A 16,246-nucleotide genomic window follows, 5' to 3' on the forward strand; every position below is an offset into this window, starting at 1 on the left:
TTCCAAATAGGTACTTTTTAAGTACTAGAAATGCGTGACATTCAAGACTATCGAATTCTGAATTTTGTATGTCATAAAACATAAACAGCACAAAAATACTGAGAAAGACTATTCACATTAAAGACATTTTTCACTGATTTAATTGACTAGGAGTGACCCATATTCTTAAAATTATATATGAAAATGAAACTACCAGCACGTTACTAACTGCCAGCAAAAAATACTTCCATCATATAAATGTGGGGAAAAAAACCTTACGTGGTGAGTTCTTCTCTGGTTTTTCGATAGCTTTCAACTCCAGGTTTGGCTATTTCTGGAGAACTCTTCTTATTCTTGTCTTTCTTTTTTCTGTTTACAACCTGTGATATTAAAATTGCACAGTGTTTTGGAAGTAGCTGAAAAATAAAACATAAACTTTGAGAATTTTAAAAAGTTAATAGGTTGTTTTAAATACACTAAGAAGCAAATTTCTAAGCAAAAGTCTTGGGAGATCAGTTATCAAGTCTTTCACACTTCCTACAAGACAAAGCTGGAATTTGATATAGCTTTAGATTAAATCTAGTATTGTTGAGAGAAGTTGCATCATTTCATTTCTTCAAGTTCATCATGGACTGTTAGTGAATCATCTGTTGTAATCAATGTATCTGAGTCTTGTTCCAGTTTAATTAACTGTACTATTCTTGAGCTCACAGAACCTCCTTTTTACTAGTGAATGCTTTGGTTACTAATACTTTATTCCTAGACCTTTTTTATCACATTCACAACATATATAAACATATTTTTTTGCTTCTTTCTTGGTTAGTCCCCACATCTTCAAACAAAGTCAAACTGGACTCCAAACTCAAATCATTTTAAGAATTTGTGCACACAAGAGCATGATGAAGAAATTTTAATTGTTTTCTACACTGTCCAATCACATTAGTGAGACTACCTGTCAGAAGAGAGACGCTCAGTAACTCGGTACAGACTTTTGTTGAAGTTTCGAGAACATACCTTCACCGAGGAGTGAAGAAGTATATTGCTCCTTCCTACGTATATCTCATGCAGAGACCATGAGGATAAAATAAGAGAGATTAGAGCCCACACAGAGGCATACCGACAATCTTTCTTTCCACAACCAATACAAGACTGGAATAGAAGGGAGAACCGATATAGGTACTCAAGGAACCCTCCGCCACTTGCGGAGTATAGATGTAGATGTAGATTTATAATCTCAAAAAAAAGATTGTAACTTCAACTTGTCTTGCTCTGAACACAAAATGCTTATAACTAACAACATTATCTGTTAGTATTTAAAGGCCCAGTGTTGAAGACATATTAAAAAGTAAAAGTGGAACTGGCACTCTGAGGGTATTGTACAAACTTAATTATGTATATAGATGATAGTAATGACAATAGTAATAACAGTAATAATTAATAATAATAATAATAATAATTGTGTGTAGCTCAGGGACCTGGTCCAAGTCTTTCTATCAAATACCACTTTGGCAACTTGTGAGTCCCTAACATACCCTAATTATTCAACCGGGGAAAGTGGATCTACAGTTTAACATGGAATCTGAACCTGATTCAAACCAGCAACCACTCAGTTTCCAGGCATGCCCTTTACCACTCGACCACCAGGCCAGATATTTATATATGTAGTTGATCTTTAGGTAGGGACAGGAAAATTTCACAAAAAAAATAATGCAAAAAATAATACAAAATTAGCAGTTTTCAGTGAAATAACACAAAATCAATTATTTTTATGAGATATTGCAAAATTTGACATTTTACTGTATAAAAATGTAATAGATTTGCAGGCAGTCGTTTACTAATACCCATAAATGGCAGTTACTGAATGTTAAAATCACGGTTTAACTTCTAATCATGTCTGAGGTTTATGTATTATCTTAAAACAACACTTCATTTCTGCAATACGTAGAACAAGCTTTGATGTCATGATGAAAGTAGCCCTGAATTTGCTGGAAAAAAATAAATAAATAAATAAAATAAAAAATAAACTGGCTAATAACAATGATTTTGAAAAAAACATGGAATTTGGCAAAAAACACAGAATTGGGTAAAAACAAACAAGATAAAATTTAGGGGAAAAAAGCCACCGAATTTGGCAATAAATAACACTTAAGTTGGAAAAAACACTGACGTTGGAAAAAAAAAACACTGACTTTGGCAAAAAACCACAGAATCTGGCAACAAACAACACTAATTCTGGTGAAAAAACAATATCTAATTTAGAAATAACAAATACTGAATTTGGTAAAAAGCACCAAATTTGATAAAAAAAACACCACCACATATGGTAAATAAGTGCCAAATTTCGTAAAAAAGGAACACCAAATTTGGTAAAACAACATTTTTAAAAAGGTAACACCGAACCTGGCAAGAAAAAATATCAGCAAATGTGGGGGAAAAACCGAATCTGCAAAAAATAAACAAACACTGAATTTAGCCTTAAAATAAAACAATTCTTTTCCTATCCCTATCTATAGGTTTTGATAGTGATTCTATACGTATAGAAATGAGTGACTTATGTGCCTGTATATTTTGATTGCATTGACTTAGAACCTTACAGTTTTTGCACCACCAAGGGACAAGAGACCATATGTGACATAAATGTCAACCTGATACCACTTGCCATTCCTGAGAAACAAGTGTCTTACCAGTCAGACAGATATACAAACAGACAACTATGTGATCCTTTAGGGGTTCCAGTTTTACCTATTGAGGTATGGAACTGTAACATTTACTAATAATGTCGGCGGAAGTTGGATCTTTGTTGCTTTCTGCAGTGCTATAGAACTGGGTCCCATTACTGCCATACATCGAGAGTGTAGACAACATTTGGGTTCTCATTTTGGTACCTTGATCAATGTCCTCAACTGTATAGGATGTCTTCAAAGATTTTACAATAATCTTCCAAGTATAATTAATTACCATCCTTATACATGAATTTCAGAAGAGTACAAAATGCAGGAAAAGATGTCCTTTCAAACTATCTGGGTGCAGTGTCAACAACAAATCACTTTTAACTGTGACACAGTTATTCATTTCACAATACTACTCAACCACAGTTCACATCATTATGATATTGGAATAGATAAAGAGTTTGAAGAAGCTGAGAAAAAGAATGCCAGGATTCACAATGTTTCAGTCTGACCAAAACAGTATTACAAAAATGCGATAATTTTTCTCATGTAGCTACACACCATATTAAATGGTCTACAACAAGTAATATTTTTCTTGGTGGCTAGTTGAATATAAATGTAAATGTAGATGTATTACAATCTAGAGAGCTCCTATAGTAATAGTATGATACAATGTTTTCTGTTTGCATTATAGGTGCAGATAAAAATGCCTGATATAAGCAACTTTCAAGAGATTATGTTAAAGTATACCCTTTGTCTAGTACCTTCCGCCACGGAAGTCAAACACGCGGCACAACAAATGGATGTGGTCAACCCATAGAGGGCTCCGCCTCCGCGGCAGCTATTCCGCACAGCGAGGGCGCCACCGCTAAGCCACGTGCAGACAGCGGCCAATAGTCGTTCCCTCCGGTTTCGAATATAGGGACCCGCTTTGCCCTAGTCCAGCCAGTCTGGTACTCGCTCTGGACTTCGTTTCTATCTCGGCGGTACTGCGTTCTGGTCATTGCTCGTTGTTGACATTTGCCTGGCTCTGGTTCCGAGTGGATTTACGTTTGGTGTTGTGGTTTCCACAAGCCTCCGTTGTTTATCTCTTCTTGTTGTGTCGCTCATAGTCGGTCATGGTCGGTTGTTGTCAGTTGTCGTTGGTCTGTCATCCGACTCGTCCTGTGTTTACCCGGTGGTGCGTGCTCCACCGCCGGCGGCTTCCACAAGGCGTTCCCGCTTTTGGTTGTGGTTACTACACTTTGTCCTTTAAGTTCTTGTAATATGGATCCAATGAGCAATTTCTAAGCAGCTGGATTACATTGTAGCAAGTGTGTGTGTGTTTGTGTTTGTGTGTGTGTGGGGGGGGGGGCAGGGGGGGGGGGGCCGCGGGGGGGGGGGGGGGGGGTGTGCACATGCACGGCAGAGAGAGAGAGAGAGAGAGAGAGAGAGAGAGAGAGAAATTCAGTACTCTTACTCTGTAGGCAAATGACATTTCTTCCTATATAAAGGGAGATTCAAGACAAAGTCATTTGAGATGGAGCACAAGTTCAGATTCAGGACAGATGTAAAGAAAATCAGCTAGCATACACCATTTCAAAACAAAGTCATGGCATTCTCCTGATGTGATTTAGGGAAATTACAGAAGACTTGCATCAGGATGGGCTGACAGCAATTTGAATCACAGTCCTCCTGGATGTAAGTCCAGTGTCTTAGCACTGCAGCCACACACTAGGTTTCTCACCATATATTACTCGCTAGTTTCATCAGTGAGATATTACAGACACCTAACAGTGTGTCGTACTCACTCTCGCACAGATCATGGTGGAAAGATGTTGCAATATGAATTCCACAAGACACCTGATGAGTTAGGGAGCTATCTTGATCCATGACCACTCAACCAAAGAGATTGGTCAAAGCTGGGTCCAGCACACGCACATCTCAGTTTACGCCAACCAATAGGATACTGACGCAACTGGGTAGTGATCAGAGTATGTGCTACCCCACTGAAGGTTCAGGTCACTTACAGGGTGTTGTACACGATAACAAAGATGCACATGATTGACAGTCGTATCGGGCCTCCTATTTTACACTATGTAAATACATTAATGATCTGCCTCAATGGTGCCTTGCTTGCAAGCAGAATGCATGTCGTTCTCCTCACAGTCACACTGTCATTGGCGTGTATAAATTTATATAACGATTCACCACTCTAGATGACTGTTTTCCACGTTTCAGGGATCCAATGGCTTGGCTGTGCCCATATTCATCTCTGTGAACTGTAATGAGTAGTGGTACAGACACGATGGAGAGATAGTTTCTGAACAGCAAAGCAAAGAGGATATTCTAGATGGCATGGATGCTCACTGACTGCTATTCACTGCAGTGGTGGCAGCTTTGTTGCATCATGATCCATCTACACACTCTTACAAATGGCAGTTGTATCAAACACAGAAATTGTTTTTAACTACGTTGCTACATAAAGTAATAACAGAAACAGAAACCTTTTGATACATTTTTACTTCTGCAGTTACAATCTCACCTAAATAAATTTGTTAATAAACCCATGGGACCTAATCTGTACACAGTATCCAGTCCACCAGACTAATTGCACATATACAATGCTGAATAATGAACAGGACATGAGCTAAGACACTATAATAGCCAAAATAAATTTCCAAAACAAGTAACTTTTTTCTGATGAAAATTCCTAACACCAAAAGAGTGTGTGATATATGAAGCTAGCAAAGAAAATGTATTAAGTTTTTGTTATGTAATATACAGATATTTCATAATGCTACCTCTAATGAAAAGTACTAAACTACAAGTTTCAAGAAGAAAATATCTCAAAATTTACCTTATCACTCATTATACACTGTTCATCACATATTGTTGTTATTATATTCTTTGCTTCTTTTGCCATTTCTTCCAAGAATAAATTTACAACTGACAAACTTCTCTCTCTGATGTGATGACGCTGAAACAAAAGAAAAATTTAAAATATCACTCCTTCTTATCAAGGCAGTTCAAAGTGAAAAATGACGCTAACAATTATTTCTGAGTAACTCAATATTTTAACTCCCATATCTATTAACTGCCAAACAAGAACAAATTTAACAAAACTGAACAAAGTAAAACTCAGTTAGTTATCACTTGGAGACAAACACTACAGCGAACTCTTTTTATTTCACTGATGGATTTCTTATCATTTTTAAAGACTTTTGAAGTTTCCCACCTCAAGCGTTTCTGACAAGCATTCACATTATTTCATCTTGCATAACTGGCCAATATTGGCTTTACAGTTCATTTTCAAGCACAGAAAATGTCAACATATTCTACAATTATCTGATTATAAAATGGTGGATATAGCTGACCAGTAAGTGAGTACATAACCTGCAAGTATTAGAGTAAAAACCATTAAGCTTATTGCATACAGTAACAGTCATCTTCATGACTAATGTCATGTTACTATATGTGCTCACCTTCATTGTTGAACATCAACTGTTAATTCTGATACTTACATGTTATGTGCTCACTTTCTGACTGGTTGTATCCTCCATTTTATAATCGGATAATTGTACAATACATTGAAACCTACGAAGTTTGGAAATGGCCTGTAAGGCCAAAATTTGCAAATCTTGCAAGATGTAATAAAGTGAATACTTGTCAAAAAATAGCTGAGGTGGGAAACTTCAAAATGTCTTTTAACAAACATACGGCTGAGGTGCCCCACATGAAGAAATTGGTCTTATCAGTTAATTTACGGAGCAATGTTTTATTCACTTTCTTAAATGTCATAACAATCAGTTTTCAAACTGCTTTTGATGGACAACCTGTCAATATCACAACCACTAGTTCTATTTGTCACCACCAAAAACAAAGATACCAATATGTACTGACAAGAAGATTGATGAAGTGCTTGGTGAGGACAAAAGAAATTGGAATCAATAAGTAAATCAGCATTGGTATTATATGAAAAATTGCTCAATATGGTATACTACCTAAAGTAAATTGCTGCTTATAAAAACAGTAACACCCAGAAATGCCAGTCATGAGAATACAACTAATTATTCAAATTAGTCACGACGCAAATGAACTTTTATTTCCAGCAACAGACACGAATATTACGTAGTACTCTGAGAATATTGGTAGCGAATGAAACGTCCACATACAAAAACAGAAGTAAGATTTTGCTTGGGAGCAATTGTTTGCCTTCTCTTAGTACAGGAACTTCATAGTCATTTGTATCAAATGCTACACAAATTTTAGGGTGGAAACTGGTTGTGGTACATGGTAAATCACTCTCAGAAAAGCATGTTTCACACATAGTCAATCTGTGACATACAGGGTGAACATAGATCCACAGAAGGAGCAGTATATTTTCTTTATAAGACAACTCTTAAGGAGAAAAGAGAGAGGGGGAGGAAGAGAAAAGGAGCATGAGAGAGAATGAGAGAGAGAGAGAGAGAGAGAGAGAGAGAGAGAGAGAGAGAGAGAGAGAGAGAGAGAGAGGAGGGAAGGAAGGTGGGTTGGAAATTGTCTGGTTAAAATACATCACAGGATACTGTTGCAGTGTAAGAGTCTGTTTCATTGGCACAATGTATTTAATGTATCGCTGAACAGTAACCAAACTGCTAATGTGCGCGTGCACCCACCCACCTGCCAACCCACAAATGCACGCACACATGCCTGGGCCCCTACATAGTGCCAGCTGGGCACACAGTGCCCAGATTGCAGTTCAGCAGATGGATGGCTGTGTTACGTCAGATGGGATGCGTAGAGGGAGACAGAGGTGGGAGGTACGAAGAGGTACACTACAGCGAACTCTTTTTATTTCACTGATGGATTTCTTATCATCTTATCTAGTGGCTTTGTGGAAGGCAGCCAATTTGCTGCCTATAAATGCATGAAGGAGGGATGGCAGGTGAACAGGCCAGGGATTTGATGCACAGGTATTGAAGTAAGTGGGGAGTGGACATGTGAATTGGGAAAGGGTGATAGGACAGAAGTAGGGGAAGTGTTAGGTGGAAGGTCTGGATGTGTTGCAAGGATAACTCCTATCTGCATAGTTCAGAAAAGCTAGCGGTGTATTGAAGGATACTGATGGCCTGGGTTGTGAAGCAGCCACTGAAATGGAGCATATGGCATTCAGTTGCACGTGTGCCACAGGGTGGTCAGCTTTATTCTCGGCCACAGTTCCATGGTGGCCATTCATTCTGGTGCACAACTGGTTCGTTGTGATCCTGACAAAAAGAGCTGTGAAGTGACTGCAACACATTTGATATTTGACATGACTGCTTTCACTGGGTTGGGTTGTTTTGGGGAAGGAGACCAGACGGCGAGGTCATCGGTCTCATCGGATTAGGGAAGGACGGGGAAGGAAGTCGGCCGCGCCCTTTGAAAGGAACCATCCCGGCATTTGCCTGGAGCAATTTAGGGAAATCACGGAAAACCTAAATTAGGATGGCCGGACGCGGGATTGAACCGTCGTCCTCCCGAATGCGAGTCCAGTGTTTAACCACTGCGCCACCTCGCTCGGTTGCTTTCACTGGTGGCCCTGCCTCTGATGGGATAGGGTAAGCCTGTGACCGGACTGGAGCAGGAAGTGCCAGGTTGGTCTTGCACCTGCGTCTTCCACAGTCCTGTGGCAAGAGGTGGGGAGAGGGAGTGGCATAGGGATGGACTAGGATGATGTGCTGGTTAGGCGAGCAAAAGAACACTGCTTCAGAAGAGGTGGGAAGGATCTTGGGTAAGACGTCCCTCATTTCAGTACATGATGATAGGTAATCAGTGCCCTGACAAAGGATATTATTCAGTTGTTCCAGTTCAGGATGATTCTGGGTGACAAGGTGAGCACTTGTAACTGATTCTTGTTGGTGGTGACAGGGTTAGGGGTTTGTGAGGCTATGGGGTATGGCACAGGAAATCTGTTTGCAGACTAGGGTTGGGGATAGTGCCTACTTGTGAAGGCTCTTGTGAGACCTTCACCATACTCATATTGGGCAAGGGAGTTCTTATCACTGCAGATACACCAACCATGGGTGACGAGGATGTATGGGAAACCACACCTGGCCATCCAGATTTAGGTTTTCCATAATTTCACTAAATTGCTCCACACAAATGCTGGGATGGTTCCTTTGAAAAGGTATGGCTGATTTCCCTCCCAAGTCCTTTCCACAGTCCTAGCCTGCACTCCGTCTCTAATGACCTCGATGACAACGAGAAGTTAAATTCAATCTTTCTCCCTTCCCTTCCCTTCCCTTCCCTTCCCTTCCCTTCCCTTCCCTTCCCTTCCCTTCCCTTCCCTTCCCTTCCCTTCCCTTCCCTTCCCTTCCCTTCCCTTCCCAGCTCTATGAGAGGGATTTTTTGGTGTGGAAGGGATGAAAGCTGTCGAAACGCAGGTACTGCTGGTGGTTAGTGGGTTTAATATGGACAGAAGTAATGGTGGAGCCATCAGAGTGGTGGTGGTCACCACCCAGGCACGCGGCAGGTGAAGTGGGTGGGAGAGAAAGTGCTGAGATTGTAAAGCAATTGACCCAGAATCCATATCATGAAGATATCATCAATGAACTTAAACCAGACAATGGGTTTGGTATTTTGGGAGGAGACAAACGTTTCCTCTAGATGGCTCATAAAAAATTTGGTGTAGGAGGGTGCCCATTGCCTTGCCACAGATTTGTTTGTATACCTTCCTCTGGAAGGAGAAGTAGTTATGTGTTGGGATATACATGGTAAGGTGTATGTGGAATCTGAAGGACGATGGGAGAAACAGTGTCTTATGGCAGCAAGGTCATGGGCATGATGGATGTTGGTGCATAGGGAGGTGGCATCAACAGTGAGGAGTAGGGATCCAGGAGGAAAAGGGGTGGGAATGTGGAGAGTTGGTGAAGGCACTTGTTAGTATCTTTGATTTTAGTGATCCCACCCCAGAAGTCCAATATAGCCCCCAATCCCTACTGAAATCCTTAGGCCCAGCCCAGTACCTCTCCCCAAGTCCACCTCCCTCTTCACCCCAATGCCACCTCCCAAAACTCACCCTTTACACACTTCCCAAAATCCAAGAACCCAACAATCCCGGATGCAACATTGTAGAGGGTTATTGCACTCCTACTGAAAGAATTTTCACTCTGGTTGAGCAACACCACCCATGGAACGCCTGTATCCTAGGCTCTCACAACAAAGATACTAACCACTTCCCTCACCTACTCTCCACCATTCCCAACCCTTTACCTGCTGGATACCTACTCATCACTGCTGACCCCACCTTCCTATACACTAACATCCATCATGCCCATGGCCTTGCCATTATCGAATGCTACCTCTCCCAGCATACTTCAAATCCAAAACCCACTAAGTTATTCCACATACATGTTACCAATTATATCTTGACACACAACTACCTCTCCTTTGAGAGAATGGTACATAAACAAATTCGTGGCACAGCCATGGACACACACATGGCACTCTCCAATGCTGATTTTTTATGGGCCATTTAGAGGAAACATTCCTGTCCTTCCAAAACCCCAAACCCCTTATATCGTTCAGATTCATTGATGACATCTTCATGATCTGGATTCAGGGCCAACACACACTGTCCTCATTGTTTTATAATCTCGACACCATCTCTCCCATCTGATTCACCTGGTACTTTTAAGCCCAATATGCCATCTTCCTTGATGCTGAAATCCATCTCTCTGATGGCTCTATTCACGTCTGTCCAAATTTAACCCACTAACCACCAATAAAACCTGCATTTCGACACCTGTCATTTCTTCCACACCAAAAAACACTTTGCAAAAAGTCTGGCCACCATTATCTATCATCATTGCCTGAAATGAGGGACACACTGCACAAGACCCTTTCCACCCCTCCTAAAGTGGCGTTTTGTCATTCACCCAACCTACACAACATCCTAGTCCATCCTTATGCCACCCCCACTCCCAATCCCAATCCCTTACCATAGGGATCACGTCCCTATGGAAGACCCAGGTGCAAAACCTGAACAATCCACTAGCCTAGCACCTCCTCCTACACCAGTACTGTCACAGGCTTATCCTATCCCATCAGAGGCAGGGCCACCTGGGAAAACCACCATGTCGTACATCAACTATGCTGCAATCACTGCACAGCTTTTCAGGTTAGTATGACAACAAACCAGTTGTCCACCAGACTGAATGGCCACTGACAAATTGTGGCTGAAAACAAAGTTGAACTCCTGGTGTCACAACATGCAGTTGAGCACAATATGCTAGATTTCAAGGGCTGCTTCACAGCCTGGGCCATGTGTATCTTTCCCTCCACTACCATCTTTTCTGAACTATGCAGATCCGAGTCATCCTTGCAACCCATCTTTTGCACGTGTATCCCTCCTGGTCTCAATCTCTATTAACCCACTATTCCCACACCCTCCACTCAACAGTTTTCCCTTCCTCTGTTCTATCAGCCCCTCCCAATTCACGTCTCCATGTCACCTTCATCATGTTCCACTCCCCACTGGCTCTGAAACTCGTGCATCACATGCATAGTACATGCACCTATCATCTCTCCCTCCTGCATTCCTAGCCAGAAAATTTGCTGTCTCCCCAACCCCACTAGCTGCCCACCTGCAACTGCTCTTTCTGCCTCCTGCATCTCTCCGCCTCCAGCCACCCTATCTGATACAACCTCCACCCCACCATACACCATCTGCCAAACTGCAATGTGGGCAGCATGGACCGTGTAGGTGCACAGGCACGTGTGTGTGCGCGTGTGTGTGTGTGTCCTGTAGCTAGAGAAAAGGATTTATTCTGAAAGCTAGCAAGATTTCTTTGTTTTTTGTGCATATCTGTCAATGACTCAATGCTTCTGCTTTTTGGTGAGCAGTCTCCTTTAGGGGCAAAATAGTTATATTCTGCTAAAACTTTCCTAAATTTTGTACAATTCCGTAAAAGTGCTGATGGGCAGCTTGTGTTAAATAACAGTATGCAATTATTGTGTGAACTCAGTGACAGTCACTGAGTAATCCATGACGACTCCAATGTATAACTAACTCCATTCTGTTTCAGTCACGTGACTGCAAAATGTTGTAGCGTACTGTCAATGCACATGGCCCTAACCACTGACTCCATGACTGTAGGTAGATTCCCCAGTATGGATGACTACTTGGAGGCAGTAAAAACCAGACAGTTTCATGCCATCACACACTGATGTGAAGTCCTTCAGTTGCTCATTACGCTCTCCCTGCAACAACGTACAGTGTAGCTGAAGAAGCTCTCTCATTTTAAGTTCTCAGTCTCTTACAAAAGTTCACAAATTGTAGACATTATTTTGTAAAATGGCAGTCAGTTTGTTTTAGTCCTGCACTGTGTGCAGCTAGATGTTTAAAATTAAGCAGGTGGGTGATGTGATACATTCCATTTTTGTGTCTCTATGTCCATGTAAAAGTAAACTGTGAACATAACCATTTTCTTATGAATAAATTGTCAACCAAAATATAATAGGATGATAGAGACCAAGAGATTCCCTAAAGAAATGCAGAACAGAGCAGTTTAGGCAGACATATACTGCAGCTTCAATAGCTCTGCAGATTTTCTTTTGAAGTATTATACAAGTAAAAGAAGTTACTATTTATATTCTAATAACTTTGTTTGCACCTAATATATGCCTTTCCTCTCATGTAATTATTGACTAAGATCAGATTACCTGTAGCTGAATCTATAATTGCTATTAATCTTTGTGCTGTTACATTTGTGCTCTTTGCATTCTGTGCTGAGTCGGCTATTGTTATGGTTATACTGCTCGCCTCATGCCAGTGCCTGTCCTCCCAAAAGGCATTCTGGCCAATAATTTTTCAAAAATTATCAGGTGAAAAAATTTGATTTATGGACAACCTGCAGTCTGATATATTCAATTGATAAAGAACTGAATTTCTTTTCATTATCCATCATACTTACAGAGCTGCATCAAATTAAGTATAACATTGCACGATATTTTAAACATTTTGCAGAGGTAAAAACATACTGTGTAAACCTTGTGTATGGGTGGTTTTAGTTCATACAGTGCAGTGAATGAAATGTAAATAAGATATCAAAATTTTATTAAAACTGAGAGCAGAAGGATATCTCATTTCATTGTGTAGTTATTAGATTTTACACCTGGAGGAGGATCATGCGCAATGCACCCATTCACATCCTGGCGCATCGCAAATCATGGTCATATAATCATCATATCTCATAAATGATTCAAGATATCAAAATGAAATTTTTTCACACAATGAGGCACATAAATTGTATGATAAATACTCAAAACGTGTTTATTCACTGAGATGTGGAGGTAACTCATCCGCAGCAGTGAGAGTTCGACAGCTCGGGACACATTCAGACTTCCATAGAGCACTGTAGGAAAACCCAAGCAGCGCATGTAGACATTTCCACAACACCTGGGGAACAGCATAGCAGTTCATGTGTGCATGCACACAGCAGTGAAAGGGTTAAGTGAGGGTTTCTGATCATATAAAAAGTACAATGGTTCATCAGCACATTTCTACAATGTTAATTGTAATTCAAGGGTTACTAGGCCATTAACACCATGCTGATAAAAATGTACTTACTTACACTTCATTAATGTTAATACATAAGTTCACTGTAGTCCTTTAATGTTATAGTGCATCTCAAATTCTGCATATGAAGAACAAAAGTACATGTCGTTGCAGTTCACTAAGATTAATGTCGATGTTTATTTATTCTTGTAATGTCACAATACCCTTAATATGGTACTACATATGAAATACAAGCCATAGTTTTATATATATATAACTATCAGTAAGAGTTCATAGATCACATACGGTTAAGCAGCACGTATCTGTGAAGACAACTGTAAACATCTACTGGATTCTCTGCTTAATTATTGACAGCTACATGTTCTCTGCATATTATACCAAATCATCATTGCATAAATCTACGAGCAGTAAACAGAAATTAAATATCTAGTTCATCAGTATGCAGACTGCACATCACATAAATGCAGGTAACATAGAAACAGACAGAGTACTAAGATTACTCAGCTGTATACATTCATTTCATCTTTCATAACAGGTTTTTTTGAGTCATCAGTCTTCTGACTGGTTTGATGCAGCCCACCACAAATTCCTCTCCTGTGCCAACACTGACATTTCACAGTACTTCTTGCACCCAATGTCTTCAATTAGTTTTTGTATCTACTCCACCCTCTGTCTTCATCTACTGTTATTACCTTCTACAGCTTCCTCTAATACATGGAAGTTATTTTCGGATGTGTTAACACATGTCCTATCACCAGGTAACAGTTAACACTGTGCAAATGTGTTGTATTTGACTATTTTGTATATATGTATGTAAACTGTCAGTTCCATTATTCACTACAGACAAGGCTATTAAAAACACCATCATAGGTGAATGAGGCCTCATAATACAAACTGTACAAAGTTTGGAACTACAGTATTGTGGTGGTTAATCCATTGACAGAAGTGAATGAGGGGTTCAAAATCTCATGGTCCCAATGCCTGTACATGTTCTTTATGATAGGTGTGTAACACCTGTTCCACCTGTATGCTCCACACTGTATCCATTGAACTGTGTGTTTCATGCGCAAGTTGAAGGGTGCTTATTGCTGGGCCATTGGACACACAATCCAACATCATCTCCTCAAAGTCTGGTGTTTGGACTTGTCTTTTGTGGGAACTTTGGCCAGCTCTCAGTAGTGTGAATGACTCCATCTCTTGTAAATGGGTACCCATAGAGATAAACTTCTTCCAATACAAATTATGCCTAACAGAAAAGCGTTCTCTGTACATTCATGCTGTTTTATGGGCACTACCTCCTGCTGTACCATAAAGTAAATGCATGCCTGCCACCTCTTGTGATGAGTAGTGTTCTACAGATTATGCACTGCACACAGTAACACACCTCACCACGGGCACATCACAAGCTGTCTGACGCAATGCACAACTGACACCAGGGATAGTGGTGTGCATGAGGCACAGGTTAATGCACCGGTGCAGCACATGCAGTCATCACATGACACACATGCTATGAGCTAAGTTGAGTACAGTACAACTGTTTGGTGGTCAGGAGCATACGCTGTTTATCACCCACAACCTGTTCCAGTGTACAATAAAACACTCGGGATCCTTGCGAGAGTGTGGCAGAACTGCATCACGCACCACTAAACTACATGCATTGCGACTAGCGGTCTTCGCTTTGATGAATTATGTTGTTGTTATGCTGAGTATGCTGTGTATGTCCATAACACAATAAATGTGCATTTCTGACCATTAGTTCCCTACCTCAAAATAATCGGGTGTGGACTCACTATCACCTGTTTCAATCTGGCACAAAAGGTTTGAGACATGCTGTACATTTTATTTTTAGTGGGACAAAATTATTTTTATGATTTCATTTTTGTCTTTGCCACCAAAGTAAGAGTGGCGTCATATACGTTGTTGTATAACAGTTGTATGTGAAAGTGTTAGATTTATGTTAACACATTTTTGTGAGCATGTTCATCACAATTCATTGCATCAATAGTCATATCAGCAAAGTTATCTTGTGTATTCTGTTTATTATTGCACAGGTTGCCTGATGATTATTTCAATAAAAACCAGCAGCAACGTTTCATCAGCAGCAGTGTTACACAAAAAATTGTTTTCTTCAAATGTTAATGAGCTATGAAGCACCACCTGCACCAAATGTATTAATAAAGTCTTCTGTGGTTCCATTAAGTGGCTACATATTAGTCGTGACAAGTAGTCAGAGTTTTATTGGCAGAATACTTAGAAGATGCAACAAGTCCACTAAACAGACTGCCTACACTACACCTGTCCATCCTCTGATAAGAGTATTGCTGTGTGGTATGGGATCCTTACTAAAGCACTGCGACTGCATGGCAGAAGTGCACGTGCAGCACTTGCTACCTATCATTCACTTTGCACCTGGCAGTTTCGACACACAGTAGCACATGTCACACACTCACTGAGTGACAAGCACTCACTGACTGACAATAGCTCGTGGCTAAGTAAACACAAACTCTATACAGCTTCATCACAATGTTGTGGCACTAATAAACTCACCAAGCACTGGAGTGCAGTTGGAAGTGGAATTTCTTTTTAGCTGTTGATTTTCCATGTTTTCTACAGAGAAAATGTACGCTGTAAAACTGAGATGTAGCAAGTATTACAGCAATGACTGAGTGTGATTATGTATAACTAACATTATAGTGATCATGAAATACTAAATGTAATTGATTATTAATATAACCAAGTGTTGTCCGACAGAGCTGACAACATCTGTGATGATGCAGCCTGTAGTTCATTTTCTAAAATAGAGGAAGGGGGAAGAAAGGGAAACGAGGTAGGTATGAAATCACTGCTCCATGCTGCACAGGACACTGCAATGATTAAAGCTGAAAATTTGGGCTGGACAGGGACTCAAAACCAGATGCTCCGTTACTCCAGAATGGTTGCCTCAATCATTTCGGCCACCTGGAGACATTTTCTATCCGACCCAAATTCTCAACTTATCACACACTGCATTGTAGCATCCCTCATCCATTACATCTCCTATACACAAATACATGATTCCCATAGGGATTCAAATGACATT

The 16,246-nt window shown here is 40.4% G+C and overlaps 1 protein-coding gene across 2 annotated transcripts in view; it reads right to left on the reverse strand.

Annotated features, from left to right (window-relative positions):
- LOC124555789 (membrane-associated protein Hem-like) overlaps positions 1 to 16,246 on the reverse strand; it is a 160,333-nt gene that overhangs the window by 54,675 nt on the left and 89,412 nt on the right. For both annotated transcript variants that reach the window (XM_047129850.1, XM_047129849.1), the window contains 2 exons: positions 5,488 to 5,607; positions 259 to 395 (listed from right to left, as the gene is read on the reverse strand). In XM_047129850.1, coding sequence (XP_046985806.1) covers positions 259 to 395; positions 5,488 to 5,607 — 257 coding nt within the window. The remainder of the gene's footprint in view (positions 1 to 258; positions 396 to 5,487; positions 5,608 to 16,246) is intronic.

This window comes from Schistocerca americana, chromosome X, assembly GCF_021461395.2.
Source record: "Schistocerca americana isolate TAMUIC-IGC-003095 chromosome X, iqSchAmer2.1, whole genome shotgun sequence".
NCBI lineage: Eukaryota > Metazoa > Arthropoda > Insecta > Orthoptera > Acrididae > Schistocerca > Schistocerca americana.